Source organism: Sciurus carolinensis, chromosome 7 (assembly GCF_902686445.1).
Source record: "Sciurus carolinensis chromosome 7, mSciCar1.2, whole genome shotgun sequence".
Classification (NCBI taxonomy): domain Eukaryota; kingdom Metazoa; phylum Chordata; class Mammalia; order Rodentia; family Sciuridae; genus Sciurus; species Sciurus carolinensis.
The window spans coordinates 124,084,303-124,107,027 of record NC_062219.1 but is presented as its reverse complement, the minus strand read 5'-3'; the positions used below and the strand labels follow the sequence as shown (position 1 = coordinate 124,107,027).

The 22,725-nt window shown below is 45.6% G+C and overlaps 2 protein-coding genes across 4 annotated transcripts; one reads left to right on the top strand and one right to left on the bottom strand.

Moving 5' to 3' along the window:
- Positions 1 to 466: 466 nt before the first annotated feature.
- On the bottom strand, positions 467 to 14,088 carry Gnl1 (G protein nucleolar 1 (putative)). Its single transcript, XM_047557817.1, has 12 exons — positions 13,715 to 14,088; positions 13,140 to 13,305; positions 12,662 to 12,798; positions 12,363 to 12,514; positions 12,176 to 12,247; positions 10,795 to 11,002; positions 10,550 to 10,645; positions 9,982 to 10,176; positions 6,177 to 6,355; positions 5,941 to 6,103; positions 5,456 to 5,596; positions 467 to 5,084 (listed from the first exon to the last, which is right to left on the bottom strand). The coding sequence occupies exons 1-12, from the start codon at positions 13,785 to 13,787 to the stop codon at positions 4,843 to 4,845; spliced, it is 1,824 nt and encodes a 607-aa protein (XP_047413773.1). The 5' UTR covers positions 13,788 to 14,088; the 3' UTR covers positions 467 to 4,842.
- On the top strand, positions 13,758 to 21,001 carry Prr3 (proline rich 3). Of its 3 annotated transcripts, none has more exons than XM_047557820.1 (5): positions 14,953 to 15,029; positions 15,732 to 15,794; positions 17,953 to 18,134; positions 18,449 to 18,739; positions 19,393 to 21,001. In XM_047557820.1, the coding sequence occupies exons 3-5, from the start codon at positions 17,975 to 17,977 to the stop codon at positions 19,497 to 19,499; spliced, it is 558 nt and encodes a 185-aa protein (XP_047413776.1). In that variant the 5' UTR covers positions 14,953 to 15,029; positions 15,732 to 15,794; positions 17,953 to 17,974; the 3' UTR covers positions 19,500 to 21,001. The 3 variants fall into 3 exon arrangements, with proteins under 3 accessions (XP_047413775.1, XP_047413776.1, XP_047413774.1); XM_047557818.1 differs by having other exon boundaries at positions 17,953 to 18,146; positions 19,393 to 20,928; XM_047557819.1 differs by lacking the exon at positions 17,953 to 18,134 and having other exon boundaries at positions 13,758 to 15,029; positions 19,393 to 20,927.
- The last annotated feature ends 1,724 nt before the right edge of the window (positions 21,002 to 22,725 follow it).

Sequence of the window (22,725 nt, the reverse complement as noted above, 5' to 3'; positions counted from 1 at the left end):
AGTTTCACTATAAACTGTTAGATATTAGGAATTAACTCATTAGACATGATAATTGTATTGTGATTGTGTAAGAGGTATATATGAAGTAGTTAGGTATGAATGGTCATGATATCTGCCACTTGCTTTCAAATGGTTCAGAAAAGAAAAAGGGTAAGAAGGCAGGTGAATATGTAAGATGGGTAGAGGTTAGTAAGACAAATATGGCAAAACGTCGGAACTCATTGAATCTTTATATTATGTGTTTAGGTGTTTATTGTCTTTTTTGACTGTGTGTTAGAAAAATGTTCAAAATAAAAAACTGGAAAGAATTTCCAAACTGTTTGAACTTTTGCACAATTAACAGAAAACATTCCAGGCTGCAGCTCATTAATGTTATTTCTTCTTTGTTCTTCTGAGGAACCAAAACATTCTCATTTGTGATATTTCAAAAGGCACATTAAGAAACATATGCAAACTTTGTTGTCTCTTCATTCAAGTTTGGCTTTAATATTTTATTAAAAATTCTCGAATTTGTAAATATTAAAACACTGAAACTTGCTACTGGCACAAGAATGACAATGTACTAGCAATAAAATCAAGAAAGAAGCTAAACTGTTTAGAAGCAGTAGCAGCTCCACAGTTCAAAGATAATTTAAACAGGCAGTTTTAGTGTTTAATAAAGAAAGTGCAAAGCAATCTCTCAGCCTGCAGTGATGCTGCCGCACCGGCAGATGGCGCTGCAAAGCTTCTCAGATGCAGCGGGAAGCCCACTTACAAATTATTTTTACTGCTTATTGCAGTTACTCTTATACTACTTACTAACTGGTACAGAAGTGTTTTAATAACTGGTTGAGCGGTACCAGTGCAAGACGGCTGAATGTCAGCGCTGTTTCCTCCTCTCATGACAGAAGCCACACACAGCTCCTGCCTGAGGCTACTCCTGCACTGGGACTCCAGGACCACCCTGCCTCTCTCCAAGGCTTGTTCCATCACCAATCCCCACCTTCCTGCATTTTCAACCTTTCTCTTCCAGGGAATCCTTCTGCCTAAAAGCACATTAAAACACTCCAAATTTAAACAACAAAGAAGTTCCTCAATTCTTACGTGTTCTGCTCCATTTTTTCCATTGCAATCACAATCAAACTTCTTGAAATTTATATCCCCACTTCTTTCTCCTCAGCTCTCCAATGGAATTCATCAAGATGGTCAAAGCATCCTTTGTTGCCAGTGAAAGCTCTTCATTCTTTGTTTCATCACCCTCAGCAATCCATGCTGTGCCCATCTTTGTTCCTCCCCTTCCCTTGGTTTCATGGCTCTCCACTAAATAGGTTTCTCGGTTTCACTGGCTCCTCTTTCCCTGCCTGTCCTTTCATACATTATGCACTTTCTTCCTCGACCAAGTTCTCGTCTCAAGCTACATTCTCTCTGTAGATGATCTGTTACTCTCCTCCCACCTATATCTTGATATGCCCAGATCTCTGTCCAAAACTTTGACCTCTCTCCAAGCTCCACTTACATAAACCCTGTCTCAGGAAACAGCCCACCCGTCCAATTGCCAAATCAGAAACAGAATGTGCACTCTTGACTTACCCTCTTCCTTCCCCACACGGCAAAACTATCCCAACACCTGTCAATTCTACCTCCCAAGTGTTTCATAAACTATCTTCTTTCCATCTGTTACTATCTTGTTTCTAGCTTCCATTCTCTCCTCCTGGAATGGCTACAAAAGTTTCTGATCTCTCTCCCCATTTCCAAATCAGTTACCACACTGCACCCAGTGATCTAAGGCACAATTAACTCTCTCCTTTTTAATCTTAAGGTTAAAGTTCTTCAAGGTTCTTCTGGGTAGTCTACATTTTAAACATGGCTGAGAAGGCCCCACAGAGCTGGACCAAACCTTCCACTCTCATCTTCAAATTCCCCCACTTTTCCACACACTCTCTGCCCCAGCTATGTTGAATATGTTAGCCTTCCCAAGTTTTGTTCTCTACCTTTGTCATCTCCTTAGCCTGGAATATTTTCCTCTTCCACATCAGCCTAATTCCTTCTCAGTCTTCAGGGCTCAGCTTGGACCTCTCTGTCCCTGCAGGAGGCTTTCTCTGACTCACCAAGACTAGCTTAGCTGCTCCTATTGGTTGTTCTCACAGCAATTATTTACATTCTTATGGAGACACCACTATCCCAAGGGATCTTATACCACCCTTCTCACAGAACTTATCACACTTTTTAAAAAGTTGTCTAATTTTCCTCCACATTAAAAATTGTCTACTTAATTGTCTTTATTCTCCAATAAATTGTGAGCTCCACAAAAGACTGCTTCTACCCACTTACCACTTAGCAGTAACTGGCACAGTAAATGCTCAAAAAAATGGTCAGTGGGTCAATGAATCCTTGGGGTGATTATTATCCACTTTAGGTATGACAGTTCAATGGATACAAGACAAGTTACACTTTCATAACTTATATAGTGCTACATTTATTTTACTATTTAGTGTCTGGCAGTTCAACTCCTTGAGGGTAGGGTCAATACTTTGTTCAATTTTTGTTTTTGTCCCAGAACTCAGCATGTCTGGTAATACTGTTTTCAACCAGTTTTTGTTGACTATATTAATGAGTTTAAGAAATGAAACAAGAGGCTCAGATAATTGAACCTCCCTGGTCCACACATAGACTTGTTTCAGATCAAGACTAGAACCCAATCTGGAAAAAGGGAAGATTGGGAAAAAGATAGTGTCTAAATGAAATTCCAGCATGGATGAGAGAAGCCCCAGTTTCTCTCCAAGAGACTGGCAAGCTGTGGGTACTGCCAGAGCTTCAGACCTCCATGGTCAAGTAATCCACTTAGTGGACATGACCCAGGAAAGAGGGGTGTGAAGACAGGTGTCCTAGGTAGTTCAGCATAGAAGGGAGACTAGACCCTGGTTTCCTTTGTCCTCTGAATAAGTTTTAACCTCAGTCTTAGACACTAATGTTAGAGCACTATTATCCTTCTCCCTGACCTCTTTGTCCCTAAGACAGTTCTTTCCTGGTGCTATTTTCATGTGGACTGAGTCACTGACAGGGGCCCAGGAAATCACATACAGTCTAGCCCTTGGGGATGTAAGAGTTACCTCCTGCCAGGTTCTCAGCATAAAATCCTCCTCCACAGTTCCCCAAGCCCACCCAGCTACTGATCAGAACTCCATCCCTAGCCCTAGATGCTCCTGGTGAAACTTATGAGACAGCAAAAGATCAAGACAAGTGAAATTAATCCAATGTCTCCACCACAACTCCTACAGCACAGAAGTTGCCTGAGTATCTCTGTATATCATGAACTCAGCTGAGCTGGGAATCCCCTTTCCTTCATTAAAAACCTATTCATGAGGCTGAGCCCCCAGATGAGATAGGCGAATTATTCTCTAAAATAGGACTTTTTCTCTTTTCTAGCACATTCTGGGTAGCCTTCAAGCGCATTCACATGCTGGTTTTATTTAAACTTTGCACTACAATGCAAATTGCAGGACTTCTGTCCTCACTGGATCAAAGGAACTTGACAGAATGTGTGACCCAAACACCTTGGCCTCTTCTCAATGTAGTTTCCTTTACTTCTAGACTGACAGGGTCTCTGCTGGCATTAAAGAAATTGCTCAGTGACCCAGAAACTCAATGTGATGCTTCTGAGTCAAAGAGGATCTGATCCTTTCACGTCTTCTCACCCCTATACCTAGTGGTTAACTCAGAAAACTACACTTTTTGCTACCACCCACCCCAGAAGATGTTATGGCAGTCAATAAAATACAGCTCAGTCTTACTTCTCTCCAGGAATTCAACCTAAGAGTCTAGTTGTTTGCTTAGCAAGGGTGAAGCCCAGCAAGGCCTAAGGACCCCTGACTCACAAAAGAGCAGACCTCTGCTGAAATGCAGAAATAACACCCTAAGATGGCTCTGGCCACCTGCTAACTTCTAGCTCAGACCCTGAACTGGGTCATCTTTGGTAAATGGACTACAGAGGCTATTTCTGTGCCCTCCCCTATGTGCTTTTTACACTGTTAGTTGCCAAGCTTTTAAAGAATGAAACTTAATGCTGTATTTTAAGGGCTATTCTGCTCAAATCATAAATGTGCACATCAGTTGTTTGGCAGTAATTCTCTACTCGTACACATTTCATCAATGTTTTCACAAGTATTTTGTCTTAACTAAAAATCTATAACAATAGAAAGTCCTATAATTATACTGCATGAGCCCCCAGGATTATACACCATGCTTAATCCAAAAACTTGGGTTTGGGGTCTTGATTGTGGCCACGCTTCAAATTTAGCCCAGGCCCTGCTTGTGCATCTTTATATGATCAGTACTTAGCACATGTACAGATTCATGGTAAACCCTCAATAAATATTTGTTGAATCTGAAAAATTCCTGTAAAAACCTCACTTGGAGATGTTAGTTTATGACTCCTCTTACTGCTTCTTCTCCCAGAAGCTCCTGGTATAACCCAGGTATGGCAGCAGGGGGCGCACAGGGCTGTAGCTCAAATCAGGTTGAATGGCACAAACTCCAAAGGAGGGTTGAATTTAGACCTCTTCTCTCCATGTGGAATATGGATTCTTAAGGTGCGAAGTAAAAAGTGGGCAGAGGGCCTAAGAACCCACTGAATTAATTCCTAAGAGAACTTTCCTTCGCAAAGAGAATGCATGAGAATAGAAGAGAGAAGAGGAGAGAAGTCTCCCATATCTGTCAGCCCATAACTACCGCTCTCACCTCAGTTCACTTGGGGAAGGGGCTACAAAGCAGACAATCTTTATTCACAATTGGGGTGGCAGAGGGGAGATGCCTCCAGGTCAGTCCAAAAGCAAAGATAATGGGAAGATGACACTAGGCGGGGACTCAGCACTCATCCTCACCCAGTAGGGCATAAGGGTTTCGGGCGGCCAGACAGGACCCTGGAGCTGAGGTTGGGGTGTCCTCATCCCCTTCTCCCTCCTCATCTGCATCCCGGTCCTCCTCTCCCTCCTCCTCACAGGAGCTGCTCAGCTCTTCCTCTTCCTCCTCCTCCTCGTCACCTGATGGTCCCACCCTGCCCTGCAAAACCACCAGCTCCGTGGTCTCTGGATGAGACTCCCAAGTGCCTAGGGAACCAAAACAAGAAAAAGAATGTAGGAGAGTTTTGAGCAAGGAACTAAAGTCAGAGAAAGATGTGGAAGAGGCAAAGACCAGGAATAACAATAATTCTTAAAGCTGCTAGAACCCATTCATTCATTCAGCACCCCACATATAGACCCCTGAGCAGATACTTGGGCATATCAATTTCAATCTTCACAGCCATCTTGCTTGAGAGTGATTGTTACCGTCATCTGCAGATGAGGATATTGCCTCAGAGATGTTAAAGAGTACAAAGCTGGCCAACAAGTACAGAACTAGGTCTGATCCTCTGGCCACAAAGCCCACATCCTTTTGCCCACCCCAAAGCAGGAGCTAGGGAAAAATATCTGGTTCTGACCTTTCTGTTCATTGTAGCCTGGTGGATGAAAACACAGACTAAGGCGGCCGTCCACTGCCAACCGCAGGAGGCTGTTAGCAGCTCTGTACACATCATTCCGAGCTGCCTTGGCTGTCTTGTAACCACGTTTCTCTGCCCAGGCTGGAAGGATAAAAGCAACAAGAAGGGAAGCCTGGGGCTGGGGAGATAGCTCAGTCGGTAGAGTGCTTGCCTTGCAAGCACAAGGCCCTGGGTTTAATCCCCAGCACCCAAAAAAAAAAAAAAAAAAAAAAAAAAAAAGGGAAGCCTGTGTACCAGGTACCAGTCACCCACCACCCAAAACAGTCTAGTCCAGAGATCTTTCTAGTCCTGTGATAAAATTCTAAGGATGAGTGGACAGCCACTTCACCAATGGCAGAATCTGAGGAGAGAGGACAGCAGGATAAAGGGGGAGACCAGGAGGCAGCAGAAAAGGGAGGGCAGCTACGGCCAGACATGAAATTCACCTTCACAGATGTCCCACGCACACCAGGGGTGTTCTGCTGAGGGATCCTCGGCCTCTGGGTGGCGCAGGTGGAGCAGGGCCTGCACAGGGATCCGGGAGGCCAGGTAGCCCACAGCAGTGTAGGGTTCCTGGATCTGGGCGATGGGGTAGATACCAGCCAGAACCTGCAGGAACAGCACTCAGGACCTTCCTCAGCATTCTGCCTTCCATCCCTCCCCTCCACCTCTGTCCTCATACCTGCAACTGCCTGGGCAGTAAGGAGGGGAAGATGAGGCCTGGGCAGTCACAGAGCTTCACAGACGGGGTGAGAAAGTAGGTCTGAAAGTATCGGGTGTGGCCTGGGGTTCTGGAGACACTCACAACCTTCCGCCCCACCAGTCCATTGATCAGTGAGGACTTCCCCACATTGGGAAAACCTGAGGGAGGCAAGGAAATTGGACATCTTCTAGGCCCTTGCTTGATGGCAGGCAGGACTCACTGGCTATAGATGAAAGGGGAACTAGGGCTCAGAATTTAAGGAAGTGGTGTAACATTGAAAACTACAAATCAGGCCCTGGTCTGCCAGCTGTGAATCCCAGTCACTCCACTTATGGCTCTGTAACCTCAAGGCAATTTACTCAATTTTCTAAGCCTTTTTATTTCTTCATTTTACAGGACAGATAGCTCCTACCTCAGAGTGGGTCAGGGTTACGTTGACAACAGACACAACTGCATGGTTCTGGGCCTACAGCAAAGTACCCAGCAGAGTTGAGACTTGCATTTCATAATACCTATCATGACTTGTCCAAGAAGACTGGCAGCCCCTCTCTTCACAATCACCACCAACTTCTTTCTGGTCAAGTCTAGTTCCTGCACAGATCTCTTGTCCAGGGCTTTGACTCCTCAATGCTGCATCTCACTCTCAAAGTTGTTTCCTTCACTCCATCTCAGCTACCCACACCCATGGTCACATTAGGCCCTGTCACTTTATTCCTCCAATGCCTCAATTCCAAGTAATCCTCTGTCCTCACAACCCATATTTCAAGCTGACTTATTCTGGTTCCTCTATCCCAATAATTCTTTGCCCCAAGTCTAGCATGATAACACTATACAATACTGATTCACTTACCCCACTTCCCACTTTAATTTATGTCCACCTCAGAGTCTATGATCCAGTTCTATAGCTATAGACCTTGGGTTCCCTGGTCCCACCTCTTCCCTCTGTCTTATTCTCCAGGCAAAACCTCAACTCTGTAAAATGTAATTGTCTGTCCATACAACACCTGCTGCCAGGCAGTTGGCAATGGTTGAGAAAAGCCACACTGCCAAACTGACTGTGCTTTACAACACAATGAAGTATCTTCTTTTGAAAGGAGAGAGGGAAAGGAAACAATTCTTTGGAAAGCCCACAAGCCCATTTCTCTGTCCCCTGTATAGTAAAACTCCTTAAAAGATTTACTATTTCTTATCACCACTTTTACACACCAACTTCTTTATCACTATAAACTGTAACATACACAAAATCACACAGAACATGAACGTGAAGCCCAAGGAACCCCATAGCACCCAGACACAAGCCCAGAATGTGACATACTTCCTCAAAAGCTCCCTGTGTCCCTCTCCATAATAATCCCCTCTCTCTACACAGGAGCCTTATCCTGACTTTTGAGGGATTCTACTCCTTACGTTTCTTGTTAATTTATGACCTGTACATCTCTGAACAATGTGGTCTAATTTGTAGCCTTTGAACTTTATGCAGATGGAATTGTATAGCATGGATATTGCTGTGTCTGATGCCAATCACACATTATATGAGTTTCTCATATTGCTGCAATTGGGGAACCTCACATACTATTCCTCCTCCTCCTTCAAAACCACTGATCACATCACCACACCTACTGAACAAGTCTTCATTCTCCTCTCACTCCTTTTAGCCACATTTGACACAGTTGATTTCACTTCCAGACATTTCCTTGGTTTTCTTTCCTCTTTCCTCTCACTCTCCTTTGCTGGTTCCTCCTCCTCTGCCCAACTTCTAAGTGCAGCTCAGTCATTAGCTTCCTCTTCTTCTCCCCTACATTTCATCCAATTCCATGGCTTTAAATACCACCTATATCTACCAGTGGCTCCCTAAATTTAAAGACCACCCAAATTCAAATATCCAGTCCTTTTCTTTTCTTAAGTTCCAGATTCTTATACCCATGTATTCAACAACTCTGCACGAGACATTTAAAAACAATCTCAAATTTAATTTCTGATTCTTTATGATTCCTCTCTCCTTTCCTCATTAGTATTCCAAACCTGCTCCTCTCCAATATCCTCAGCTCAGTATCCCTAGTTGCTTGGGACAAAAATCTGGAAGTCCTTCTTTATACCTTGCTTCCTCTTATGCGCCAAATGCAAGACATCGGCAATCTCATTTTCTTGCCTTTAAAATATATCCTGTTTCTGAACCTGTCTCATCACCACCCCTTCCTTCCTCTCCCCCTTTCCTTCTTTCTCTAAGCTACTTTTATTTCTCCCCTAGACTAATGGAGTAGCCACTGACTGCTCTCTTTGCTTCCTTTCTCACCCAACTCCCACTATTCATCTACTCAGAGACAGAACAAACTTCTAAAAAAGGAAATCAAATCCTATCATTCCTTGCTCAAAACTCACCAATGGTTTTTCTCTTATAAGACTGAGAATAAAATCCATGCACATCATAGCCACAATTGCCCTACATAATGTGGCCCCTGGCAATCCTGTCCTCCCCCTTCCTCTTCCCTCTCTTACTGAATCCCCATGACTGTCTCGTGGTCCCAGTACTACCAAGCCCATTCTCACCTCAAGACTCCCTCACTAACACTTCTGGCTTCCAGGCCCCTTTCCCCAGAACTCTAAATGGCTCACTTCCTCTTCTCACCCGAGAACCTTCCAGAAGACCCTCTCTCCCAGAACTCTCTATCCCATTTCATGGCTTTATTTCCTTCTTTCCCCTAAATGATATGATTTTAGATCTCAAATATATTCACTCTCAAGAAAACAAGCTCCATGAATTTTAGAAGCTTTCTGTTATCTTCACACCAGTATTTCCTTAGAACAGTACCTGACACTTGGTAGGTGCTCAGTTAATATTGATTAAATGGATGAATGAATGAGAACCAATACACATAAGCATACCACAGCAAAAACTCTCACTATCATACAACCCCAAAAGACAAGTTAGGGCAGAGGCTACTGAGAGAGGAACAGGGCCCCTGGAAGGGAAAGAAGTCAGTGGAAGGAAAGAGGAGAGTAATCACTCAACCGTCAAGCATGGTTTTCACAAACAAAGGACACTGAAAGATAAGTCAGGGGTTCTTTCTATCTATCTACTAGCTATTCCATGCTCCTAGATTTATGGGCTGTGTCCTTTTTGGTTCCAGTAGTATCTCAGATACAATTTTGCCAAGGTCTCTTTTCAACTCTTGAACCCAAAATGAAAAGGGACCCTGGAACCTAATCATATATCCATTTTCCCCCACTAGGACCTGTGACAAAGCTCTAATCAAGGAGAGACTCCCCTCAATCACAGACTTAAAGTGTTAAAACCCAGAAAGAAACTAACACTTACTGCAACCTGCTATGATTTAATGATCCCTGTACTAGAGGCTAATAACAACTGAAAAATGAATATGTATAGATCACTCAAAACAGTGCCTGGCACACAGTACCACATAAATACTAAAATTTAATAATAATCACTGCTATTGTTAATGTCACTATTTTTCAGGCACCACTGGAATCTCTCAATACTACTTCTTTCATTCCTCACGTTCATTCTTTGAACTGGGTATAAACATCCTCAAATCAAAGTAACTGAAACTCAATTGTAAAAAAAACTTGCTCAAGATCATACAAATGAGAAGAAATGGAGTTTATATCCACTTGAGCAGATGGCCTCCTCTGCCTTGCCTATGATCACTGGCAGAACTCAACCCTCAAAGACCCTGGGGCCTAATGAGGACTGATCATCCCTCCTTTCCAAATAGTGAAACTTAGCACCTCTGGGGCCTCTGTGAGCAGATCACTGCTTCCTTACCCACACAGCCGATGGTCACCACCCCATCCTTGTAGTGTTCCCGCGTTGGGCCAGTTGGCTCCATTGCTGAGTCAGTCTGCTGTTCCACCAGAACTGCTGGCCCATCCTCTTCTTCCTCCTCCTCCCCAGAGCCATTGCCCCAGGTGGCCCCGGCCACATCCCGAGCAATCTTCTCCCGCCAGCTGCTCAAGTCCACTGCGCAGAAAAGAAGAAGGTTTCCTGGGGCCATTGTATATGATGGCCCAGCTGCATAGCTGATGTCACTAGCACATTCGGGAGTCTCACAGTGCCAATCTGCACAACTGCAGCTCACCATCTCTCCAGACTTCACTTGATCCCACCCTTGAGTCATGTGAATTTCTCAGAGTTTCTGAAAAGTACCAGAAAGACTGAAAGCAGCAAGCCACTGAGGCTTCTACCTACCTCCTGCCTCTCTTGTCCAACCAAGTCAGTCTGTTCTTTATTCTACCCTCCTTGTGCCCATCCATAATAGAGGTCAACTTTGGGAAAAATGAACAAAATGACTCTGGGTCTTAGGTCTCCCCAGTGACTTCAAAGAATCACATACCTTTCCCCACAGTGATGGCTTCACAGGCTCTCAGCAACTGTTCTGGCCCCAGGGCCCGAGTCCATCCTCTCCCCCGCCTCCGACTCTTTTTCAAGACTGAAATCAGAATGCACACAGGGGTTACACAAAGGCTTCTGCACATCAACTCTCCCACCACCCTCAGGCCCCAAATTAAGTATCCCCTTGCCAACAAGCCTCTCTGTTCTCCCCTTTGCCCCATGCTGCCCTCCTCAATGCTCACTCACCACTACTAGGGTCCTGTGGGGTGCGAGGGTCCCGAGGGAAAGAAGTGAAAAGGACGATGTGGAGTTGAGGATAGTGTTGGTGGAAATAATGCTTCCAGGCAACCACAAGAGCCGGTGGAGCCAGATCTACCTTGTTCAAGACCAGTACCAGGGCCAGACCAAGTTCTCCAGTCACATACTCATAAAGTGCTGGTGGGAAATTCACAACCTGGGATAGGGTTGGTAATGGGATAGAGGAATGAGAGGTCAACCCAGAGTTCTGTCTCCAGCTCCCCACTCACCAAGCACAGTTCAGAGACAAGGCCCTGGAAGTGGCAGATTCTGGGGTGAAAACAGTAAGTCAGCCAAACTAAACAAGAAAGACAAAGCAGGGGTTAGTAATAACTACGCAAGTTTCAGTGGGCTTCCTACAGGTCATGATTAGCATTTGAAATGAACCGAAAATAAGATAAGGAAATAGAGATACCTAGCACACTAAAGTAAAGGCTAAAATCAGGAATAGGAATGGGGATTGGGATAAAAATTATGATGTTTTGTGTGCACATAACTGCACAAGTGTATACACATGCATATGAGCATGCATTCAAATATATGCTTATAAGTGCAGGTTTATGTGTTAAGTATGTATGACTACAAACATGAGTATGTGTAAATGTGCCTCTGTGTATAGATCATGCATGTATTTGTGCATACGTGTGTGCACATTCATTAAGGACTTCCAACCTAAATGTTCCCACAGACCTCCCTTTCTCCACTGAAGGACCACAGTGAAGTGGCAGAGTCAGGATTCACCAGGCAGTCCAGCAGCACAGCCTACAGCCTTAACCACTACCCTAACATTCCAGGTAGTTTCTGCAGCAACCGAGGTGGACATGCTAGAAAAATGAAATAAGGAAGAAAGGGCATCTTTGGGCTGGGCAGGCGGAAGCCCCCAGGTGCCTTCACTAGAATCCCTGGAGCTTCACGCTAGGATTTTCTTTTTGTTTTGCACAATACCTTTATTGTATTTATTTATTTTTATGTGATACTGAGGATCGAACCCAGTGCCTCACATGTGCTAGGCAAGCGCTCTATCACTGAGCCACAAACCCAGCCCCACACAGTGGGATTTTCTATTGGTCTAGCTTTGATATGCTGGGAGACAAGATGTGCAGTTTCTCATCAGAGGAAGTAAAGAGGAGTCAGCTAGCCGGGGGAGAAGTGACAGACTACAGCAAGAATGAACAGAAAAATGAGTTTCTGACTGCAGGTATCAGCACATAGTAAAGAAGGGTAGAAAGAAAGGAAGGATACCTGTCTATCTTCCATCTCCTACCTCTGACTTTTACCCACAAGAACCTGACCCTCTTCCCTCGTGCCCACCCTCATCCCAAGTACTCACTGGATGACGGATATCAGTGATGAGCAAGACAATGTCAGACATCTCTAACACTCGCCACAGCTGCCTCCACGTCTGAAAAGACAAGATCAGTAAGAGAATCTGAACCCAGAGTTCCTTTCCAGTCTGATTCCAGAACAATTTGTCCATGGGTCACACTACCCCACTCCTGTCCCCACTCTACTGTCACCTCTAGATTGTGCTCAAAGTAGCTGAGTTTCTCCGAAGTATAAGCCCCATGTATCTTCCCAAGATACTCCTGGAAGCTTCGTTCCTCTTGGCTCATTAGCTGCTCCTTGGACATCTCATAGCTCCAAGGAGGACGTCGGGGAAAGTCTAAGACTGAGAAAACAGGAAGAAGTGCAAGTATGAGGATGGTTTCAGGATTCAAGTGTGCATTCCAGACCACTCTTTCTCACAGCTCTTACTCTTCCAAACTCTCCAAGCCCCCTTGCTGTGGGAATCGCCCAGGTTCTTGTTCTCACTCACCTGATCCAGGCTGATAGACCTCCCGGATGTCCAGTTCCAACACCTCAGCACTGACAGGCTGTAACACTTGCTCCCGGGCTGCTCTTTTTCTCTTCTCCACCTCCTCCCGACTATCCCGCTCAAAATGAAGCCGGTATCTAAGGGAAAAAGGACCAGACGTACAGCAAGACCACAACCCCTCCCCGCACCCCATCCCCTACAGAAAACAAAGTTTTCTCTCTCCAGTTGTTCAAATTTCCTTTCAGTGGGCCTCCCCCCATTCTCCCCTTTCACAGAAGACCAGGCCAACCCCTTCTAAAAGTCAAACTCTCCAGTCCCTCTGGAAGGGAGGATTGGGGCCTGCTCCGGGAGAACACTGGTGTTCCGGCCTCACTATCTCCACTTTCAAGTGTCCACCAACAGCAGCAAGCTTTCCCTCAACACTCCCACTTTCAAGAAGGCGGGGAAGCCCAGGCCTGAGCCCCACTCCCTCCCTCACCGATTTGGGTCGTAGCCTCGCGGACCCAGGCCCTGGGAAGGCTGCTGGTTGAGCCTGCGGATATGATGGGTTACAGATTCCCCATCCGAGGTATCGGTCTGCTCTTCCCGCCGCTCCCGGCTCCCGCTGCGGCTGTTGGAACTGGAGCGCAGCCCATCTTGAAGCCCTGCGGGGAGGGGCCAGTGACGCCAGTGCAGGCTAGCCAAAAGACCCCCCTACCTGGACCGCCTGGTCCTCCTTTCAGTCCACCCAACTACTTTCGAAGCTCCGTCCTCAGGACCTCCCTACCCCGGACCCTCCGGATGTGCGTGGGGATAGTCACTCTTCCAGGGAGCTGCTGGGATGGCGCCCCGTTTGAGCTGGAGGGACTCCCCTCCCCCAACTCTCCATCCTTTCCCACCCCTTCCAGACATGGGGGGGCGCTGGAGTGGGGGAATCCCCTCCGCGGGCGCCCACGCAGATCCGCGCGAGCCCACTCCCCCTCCCACGCCCCCCCAGATGTGCGGCAGGCACACCCCTCCTCCCAGATGTGCGGGAGCCCGAGCCCCGCCCCCTCCTCCCGCTCCCGCACTGACCTCGCTTCCGCTCCCGTTTGTCCTGCAACTGCTTCTTCTTCTGCTTCACGCTGAAGGGCTTCTTCCTCGGCATGGCCTGGACCAGTCACCTGGCCCGCCCTCCGCCGAGCTACGGCCGCCTCAACTGACTCCCCCTGGTAGCCCCCGCCGCAAGGGCCCGGGACCCTTGAGGAGGCGGAGCTAGCAGGTGACGTCAGCGGGCGGGCACGACCGACTTGCCGCGGCGGTCCGGATGGAAGGCGCACAGGGGAGACACTCACTTCCCCCTAGAAGTGAGGCGGAGAGGGTGATGCGGGGTGGGCTACCGACACATGAGAGCCAGTGGCACCGAGAAGGCTCAGCGGCGGCGAGGAAGGAGGCGCGCGTGGGAGGATCGAACTAACTCCGTCACGGACGCTACCAACGCGCGCCCAGAGGAGGGGGGACGCGTGTCATCACTACCTTGCGCTCCAGAGAGAAGCTACCACTCACCTGGAGGGGGCGGTGGAGAGGAGGGCGAGTCCTACTACCCAGGGGAAAGGGAGGCGTGGACAAGCTACACTACTAACCCGGGGACTTGACCATAGGGGAAAGCCGAGACTGCGCGTCCAAGGAATAAAGCCAGTTTGCTGTGTTACACTGGGGGCACAGTCAAAGGTCTTAAGGGGCGAGTGGAGGTCTGAAGAGTCCTCGGTGCCGACCTGCTGGGACCCAAATTCCCTGTGGGAACGACGAGAAGAAGCAGGCTCATAGATCATAAGTGCAAGCGCAGGCCAGAAGAAAAACCCAGGTGGGACAGGACTTTTGGAGACGGGTCAGAGGGCACGAAGTTGTGCCTGCAACTGTTACCATAGTAACCGCGGACCGGATGTGGCGATTTTAAGACGCGACAGGCCTTTCGTTCTCAGGCTTTCTGGCCCGAAAATTTGTCGACTCTATGGCACTGTGAGGAGTTACTTGTGCTTTTCACCGTGGAGGGAATTTTTTTAAGCACTTATAGAAACGGGGCAAAGAGAAGAGTTAACGTTTTCGCCCTGCCTTGCAGAGACTGAAGGAGGCGGTTTACATGAGAATGCAGACACAACAAAAATTCTCAGCTACCTTCCGGAAGTGGAATGGCGGGAGCTTGGGCCTCAGTGCCCACCGCCCTCCCGGAAGCGGAAACAGAATCGCAGCGTGCCCCTTCCTCACTGCCCTCCAAATCCCGCTGCAGCCATTGCCGCAGCCACGATGCCGAAACGAAAGAAGCAGAATCAGCAGCAGCAGCAGCCGCCACAGCAGCCACCACTGCCCGAGCGGGAAGAGACTGGAGATGAGGAAGATGAGAGTCCCATCGGTGAGGGGCCTTGGAAGGGTGTGCACATGCTTGTCAGCCATTCCAGACGAGGGGCTAGGACTGCTAAAGTGCGGGGGAGGGGGCTCTAACGGAAGGAGGAAGGGCGCACGCGCGGGAGTGGGGCAGAGGAGGCCTGTTGACGATGGAACCTCGAATGAGGAGTTCACTTACTTGAACCCTCAATCTTAGTCCGGGTCCCAAGCCTTTCTGGACAAGGCGGAGGAGGAGAGGGTAAAGAGCCCGTTTGCGCAGCCGCCGAATGGCAGGGTAGAGGGGCAGTAGAGATATCACAGATTGCGATGACTGGGTTGACAATTTGTAACCACATTTCACAGGGAAGGTGGAAGTGCAGACTTCTGTAAACTACTACCCTCAGGGAAGGGGAGGAGAAAAGAACTGTCTGATTGACCAGCAGCTAAAGGTTGAACCTTTGGATTAGCTCTGGAATCACCTGGGATTTTATGGATAGTAGCAGTGTGAGGTAGAGAAATTGTCAGTGTCCTTTGATTAAGACTCCACTTTTTGCCACACCTGAAGCAGCTTTGCAAAGGGAAGATATATGGGGTGAGAATTCGCAACACTGTTGAGAACATACTTGCTTTTACTGAATGAATTGAGAAATTAATAATAGAACAAAAACCCATAAAGAAACATAAGTTCTTTAGTCTCTTCTAATGACTATATTTTCGTGTCTACTCTTAGGACCACCTAGCCTTCTGGGCCCTCCCCCCATGGCCAATGGAAAGCCTGGTGACCCCAAGTCAGGTGAGGAGGAAGGGCCCCAGATCATTTTTGGAGGTCCAGAGGAAGGGCACAGGGGAGGGAGTAAAATTCATCAAAGTCTTAAGTAAAAAAATCAGGGATTCTGAATCTGAATGAATGGAGAGAAGTTGTGTATTCACAGATTTGAAAACTCAATGTTGTAAAAATGTCTTTTCTTCCCAAAGTAATCTGTAGATTCACTGCATTCCCTGTCAGAATCTCTGTAATGTTTTTGTGGAAGTAAACATTCTACATTATTATGTGGACATGCAGGGGATAGGGGTGAAAAACCACGAAGACATTTTTAAAGTTGGAGGACTTACTGTGAAAACCAAGACTTGCAGTAAAGCTCCAGTAATTACAAAAGTGTAGTTTGGACACAGTAATGCATATATAAGTCAATAGAACAGTTTAGCATCCAGTAATAGGCCCACAGATGTAGGAACACTTCATTTATGTAAAGGTAGAACTGAAGAAGTGCTCTTTTCAATAAATGAAGCTGAATTGATTAGACATTCATGTGGAAAAAAATGAAATCTGACTTATTCAGATTTCAGTGACCAAATACAAATGGCAGTCCAAGGGAACTGTAGATTTAAGTGTGAAAATTGAAAGAATTATTCTTTTAGAAAGCAAATTTGGGAATAGCTAAGAGTTTTTAAACATGTATACTAATAATAAAGGAAAGATTGATAAATTGAACCTCAGATAATCATGTTAATCATGACACCATTAAGAAATTAACTGGAAGCCTTAGAGTAGAAGATATTTGCAACAAACATAACCAATAAAGAATTTATATATAGGGCCGGGGTCGTAACTCAGTGGTAGAGCGCTTGCCTGGCACATGTGAGGCACTGGGTTTGATCCTTAGCACCACATAAAATAATAAGTAAATAAAGGTATTATGTCCATCTACAAATATAAAAATATTTTTTAAAGAAAGAAGTTATATATAGAATATTTAAGGAGCTCTTTCAGAGACAGCCCATTAGAAAAATTGACAAAAGAACAGAATAGGCACCTTATAAAAATGGAGATCTAAATAGAAGAAAAACATGTGAACATGTACTCAACATCCTTAATTATCAAATAAATGCAAGATAAAAGCATACCACTTTGAAATTAGAACTCATGCATTATTGATGTATTTGTAAGATGGTACAGTCATCTTCCATAAACATGGAAATTCCTCAAAAAATTTAAAATAGAGCTACCATATGCTCTAGCAGTCCCATTTCTGAATATATATATCAAAAAGAATGGAAAGCAGCATCTTGAGTAAATATCTGTAGATTCACTGTAGCATTATTCACAATACCCTAAGAGCTGGAAGCAACCCAAATGTCCATTAACAAAAGAGTGGATAAACAAAATGTATAAACAAAATGCTATCATACACTACAACCTGGATGAACCTTGAGGACATTTTGCTAAGAAATAAGCTGGTCACAAAAAAAAAAAAAAAAAGTTTGTATGATACTACTTCCATGTGGTATCTAAAGTCAAATTCAGAGAAACAGAGCTGGGTACTGTAGTGTGCACCTGTGATCCCAGCTACTCAGGAGGCTAAGGCAGGAGGATGACTTTGAGTCTAGGTGTTTGAGACCAGCTTGGGCAACATGGTAAGACCCCCCCCATCCCCCTGCTCCTGCCCATCTCAAAAAAAAAAAAAAAAAGGAAAGGAAAAACAAACAAACAAACAGTGAGATGGTGGTTAGTAGTAGCCCAGGGGAGGGGCAGGGAGTTTTTTAGTGGGTATAAAGTTTCAGTTTTGCAAGAAAAGTTCTGGGCAATTGTTTCACAACATATGAATATACATAACACTATTGAACTATGCATTTAAAAATAGTTAAAATGGTAAATTTTTATATTATATAGTTTTTACCACAGTAAAAAACAGCCCACTACTTTTCACAACAGAAAGACACAGTAAAAAGCATTGTTGAGGCTATGGAACTATTCCTTGGAGTGTAAATTGGTATACTTTGAAACAAAGTTTGACAATTCTGTTAAACTTGACTTTTTCTTTTACACTTGAATGTGCATACACTCTTGGACCCAGTAATTCCTCTACTACGTATATACTCAACAGAAATACATACGTTATGTGTAACAAAGACATATATAAAAATGTTCATAGCAACATTTCTTGTTATAGCCCCAAACTGGAAACCACCCACATGTCCATCATCAGTAGCATGGATAAATCAGTTGTTTGTATGCATGCAATGGGATACTACACTGCAATGAAAATGAATGAACTACCGCTACAGGCAACCTGGATGAATCTCACAAACATGATGTTGCGCGAAAGGAGCCAGACACAAAAGAATACAGACTGTATGATTCCATGTATGCAAAGTTTGAAAACAGGCAAAGATTAACCTATGGTGTTTGAAGTCAGAATGGTGGTTATGTTTGGGGAGGGGGAAGGGGCACATGGGCGGGTCTTTTGAAGTGCTAATAAGGCTCTATTTCTTCACCTAGGTGGTGGAAACACAGGTGTGTTTGTTTTGTGATAATTGGGCTGTGCACTTAAAACTGATTTATCTCTGTCTGTATGCTGTACTTCAGTAAAAGAGGGGAGGGATCAGGTCTTCTGTGTCAGGATTAAGCTGCCCATAGGTCACCTTTCTGTGTCTTTCTTTGTTCAGCTCTTCACAGAGGTCCTCCAGGATCAAGGGGACTGATGATTCCACCACTGCTGAGTCTCCCACCTCCTCCCCGGGGCAGAGGCCCAATCCGGGGAGGCCTCGGCCCCAGGTCTGGCCCATATGGTCGTGGTTGGTGGGGGGTCAATGCTGAACCCCCTTTTCCGGGGCCAGGCCATGGGGGTCCCTCCAGGGAAACCTTTCACAAAGAGCAGAGAAACCCTCGAAGGCTCAAAAGCTGGTCTCTTATCAAGAATACCTGCCCGCCTAAGGATGGCCCCCAGGTTATGGAAGGTGAGGTCCACTTTGTTATGCCTGTGCATATTTCATACGCATTAAATCCCACAGTGGCCTGATTCCCAGGATTCCCATGACTCTTCTTCTTGGGGCTGTACTTATTTTATTTTTTCCTCCTTTCGTGATTCTGGGCATTGAATCTATGACCTCAGGCATGGCAGGTAAACACACTACCACTCAACTACACCCCCAGCCCCTGTACCAACTGTTTTTTGTTGTTTTTTTCCCTCTCAGAACTGGGGAATTGAACCTGGGGTACTCTACCCCCAGCCCTTTTTATTTTTTAGAGACAGGATCTCTCTCAGTTACCCAGGATGATCTCAAACTTGTCCTCCTGCCTCAGTCTCCTAAGTCACTGAGATTACAGGCATATACCACTATATCCAGAAATAGAAGTAGTCCTAAATGTTCTTTCTCCCAGGAGAAAGACTACCATGTCAAAAAAACATAGAGGGCTGGGAGTTTAGTTCAGTGGTAGAGTATACACGTAGCACACCCAAGGCCCAGGTCCTCAGCTCCCCCTGCCAAAAAAAAAGCCAAAGTATCTGGAAGTGGTAGAGGGTAGCAAATCTGGTTTTATCTCTGCTTTTTATGACATTCGTTTTCTTTCTTATTCAGATTTAAATTTACCTATTTTCACTTGTCCACAGACAAATCCGACCGCCCTGTCTGTCGACACTTTTCCAAAAAGGGCCACTGTAGATATGAAGACCTCTGTGCCTTCTACCACCCAGGCGTCAATGGACCTCCTCTGTGAGACTGTGCCTTCCCATCCAGGCTGGAAAAGAGCCCTTTGTGACCTAGTGGCCATTTATTTCCCTCTGGCCCCGTGATGGCTACTGTGAGGCTCTTCCACCCGACACCCTCGGTCAGTGACACGTCCACCCCCATCCACCACCTCCCTGGTTTGGGGTCCAGAGTTGTGTTTCATCACTGGTGCACAGTGCGCTCTGTCTTCTAATCCAGCCTCCAGAGACTTGCCTTCGGGACCCCTTCTTGCTCCCTCAACTGCCTCCTGGATCTTCTTCCCTTTCGCCAAATGACTGCTGAACAGGAAACCTCTTTGGTGCTGTTTCTTGTGCATCTGTCCACCTGTCCCCAGTATTGCCCTCAATTCCTGAGAGCCCTGGAGTGGTTTCCTACCCCCTTTAGCTGCTTGTTTTAAGTCCTTTTTATGTGACATCCCAATGTTTTCAGCTGCTCGGGAAACTCACCAGGTTTTCTGACCTGGGGTCAGGTTTGGGTGACTGGTACGGAGTTGCTCCCTGAAAGGCAACTGCCCCTGCTTTTGGATTTTGTAGTTTCTCTGTCAGTAGCATGATCCCCACCGCTATGGTCTGTGATCACTGTGCTTTGTGAAACTGTGCATCCCCTTGTAGCCTTTCTCAGTGTCCGTGGCATTTTTGTGATTTCCCAACACTAGAATAATTTTTCCTGCCAAAATGAGTGAGGCTCTTGGTGCCCTATAGACTTTCCCCACCTCCCAACTTGGGAGAATTGTGGAATTCCACAAGACTGCCTCCCTGTTTCTTCTGGTGTTGGTTATTCTGGGTCTGACACAGGCCAGTGATGTCTTGTAAAGCCTCAGATGGGCCTCCCTACCCAGCTCCTTTTCAGCCCATTTTAGTTAGACTATGTCATTTTGAGGCCACCAGCCCTTTCATTTGAATTCTGTGAATCTCCACCTGGCCTATCTTTGGGTGGAACCTGGACAGTACTGTTGCTCTCTTCTGACACTCTTCCCTCACATCCCTGGCACTGGTTGTTTTCTGTGAAAACGGCAGTGAACAGGTTCAGTTTTGAGCTGGCCCTGGGGAAATGGGTCAGGAGTTGTGTGGGCAAGAGGGAGGGATGGGAGCCGTTGAAGAACTGAGAATGAATTTTTTTCTTTTTAACGTTTTTTTATATTAGTAATAAACACAGTGGAAACCAGCATTTTCCTTAATCCCTGTGTTCTAGTCATTCAGGTGGTGATGCTTAAGTCTCTTCCCATTCAAGGGAATCTGTGGGGTCCCTTTAGCCAACAGGCATCAACCAAACCAGGCTACATGTGGTCAAGGGTGAAGTATTATAGAAGAAAGGAAAGACATGGTGGCAGGGAGTAATTTTTAAACATTTTACCTATGTTTGTCAGTTTGGTGTATATGAAGTAAATATAATGAAGCACAGTATTTCAACAAAAATGTATTGAGTTCCTGTGAGCCAGGCAGTATTCCAGACACTAATGATAATAGCTAAAACCAGTGCATTTTAAAGTGTTCATCAAAAATCACAAATAGCCAAGAGCTGCATGCTCGTGTTCCCCGCTATTCAGGAGGCTGACGCAGGAGGATCACAAGTTCAAGGCCAGCTGGGCAATTGCATGAGACCCTGTTTCAAAAAGTAGAAAGGACTGGGGGTATAGCTCAGTTTTTAAAGTACCCCTGCGTTCAATCCCCAGTAGTGGAGACACACAAATAGCTGTAAAAATATACCTGTCAAAACTTCTGTAAAGGAGAGATACAGCGAAAGGGGAGAGCATAATAAAGGGAGTCAGGAAGGGAAATGACACCCAAGATAAACCCTGAAAGAAACAAGAGGTGGGTTGGGAGAGTAGTCCCAGTAAAAGTCTTTGATAGAGATGAAGGATGAATTGACCACTCAGGGTTGCAGAACATAAGGACTTAGATTTTAAAGGAAGTCTAAAGTATACTGGTGAGGATTATGGATCAGATGGATTTTTTTTTTTTTTTTAATAAGATCCATTTGTTTGGGGCTGGAGAGAGAGCTCAGTCGGTAGAGTGCTTGCCTCTCAAGCACAAGGCCCTGAGTTTGATACCCAGCACCGCAAAAAAAAAAAAAAAAAAAAAAAAAAAAAAAAAAAGATCCATTTGTTTGGAGATGGCCTGACTTAGAAATGGAGGCTGGAAGTTTGCTTCAGTTAGTACAGGTGAGCAGGATGGTGGCCATAGGTTTGAGTTGGAGAAAAGTGAATATTTGGAAGTGACAGGTCAAAATGAAAGTATTTTTAGGTTTCTCCAGGTTATTCTGGCTTATGTAGTTCTCTTTTTAAAAAGCTACTGGGAGGAAACAGCCACTAATTTTGGCTTGGGGATGTTTTCAGTTGTCTTAAGGCATCCAAGCAGAGGTAAGTAGTTGGATATACAAGTTTTGATAGATTACTAGAAACATCAATCTGAGTTATCTGCATGTAGTTGATGGTTGAAGCCACAATCATGCATGTATTCTAAAGCACCTACCATGTTTCAGATAATCAGGTGTAAGTATTTGTTGTAATGCCTCACGTTAGTCTAAAGTAAATAGTTAATTTATCTCACAAGTAAAGAGATAGTCCAAGGCATGTGTGACAATCATGCCACTACAAGGTCCTTAGGTATTCAGAACAAAACTGCTGGGCATAGTGGTGCATGCCTATAATCCCAGCACTCCAGAACCTGAGGCGGGAAGATTGCAGGTTTGAAGCCAGCCTCAGAAACTAAGCGAATCTGTAAGTAACCTACTGAGACTGTCTTAAAATAAAAAGGGCTGGGGATGTGACTCTGTGGTTACGTGCCCTTAGGTTCAATCCCTGATACCAAAAAGCAACAAATCCTCAGTCTTCAGTTCTGTAGACTACAAAATCATTCACAGTCCTAAGGAAGCTCTAGCTTTCCATCTGTGGGCAGACATGGCACATGCCTATAGTCCCAGCTATTCAATGGAGGCAGAAGCAGAAAGATGGCAATTTGAGGCCAGCCTCAACAATTTAGTGAGACCCTGTCTAGAAAATGAAAGGGAGCAGCCAGTGAGATGGAAAACAGTGTCACTGAAGAAAAGAGTTACCAAATGCTATCATGCTGGGAAAGTAAGTAGAATGAAGTCAAAAGACTGGTCCCTGCCAGGCATGGTGGTGCATGCCTAAAATCCCAGAGTCTTGGAAGACTGAAGCAGATAACAAGTTCAAAGCCAGCCTCGGCAACATAGCCCTCAGAAACTTAGACCCT

Bases quoted from the DNA above. Each gene is read 5' to 3' on its own strand.
- Prr3 (XM_047557818.1), top strand. From the start codon at position 17,975: ATGTCCATCATCAGTAGCATGGATAAATCAGTTGTTTGTATGCATGCA. The intron at 18,147-18,448 runs GTATGCAAAGTT...TTCTTTGTTCAG, and splicing joins TACAGACTGTATGATTCCAT to CTCTTCACAGAGGTCCTCCA. The intron at 18,740-19,392 runs GTGAGGTCCACT...ACTTGTCCACAG, and splicing joins TGGCCCCCAGGTTATGGAAG to ACAAATCCGACCGCCCTGTC.
- Gnl1 (XM_047557817.1), bottom strand. From the start codon at position 13,787: ATGCCGAGGAAGAAGCCCTTCAGCGTGAAGCAGAAGAAGAAGCAGTTG. The intron at 10,177-10,549 runs GTATGTGATTCT...TTTTCTGCGCAG, and splicing joins AGCCATCACTGTGGGGAAAG to TGGACTTGAGCAGCTGGCGG. The intron at 6,356-9,981 runs GTAAGGAAGCAG...TGCCTCCCTCAG, and splicing joins GGTGACCATCGGCTGTGTGG to GTTTTCCCAATGTGGGGAAG.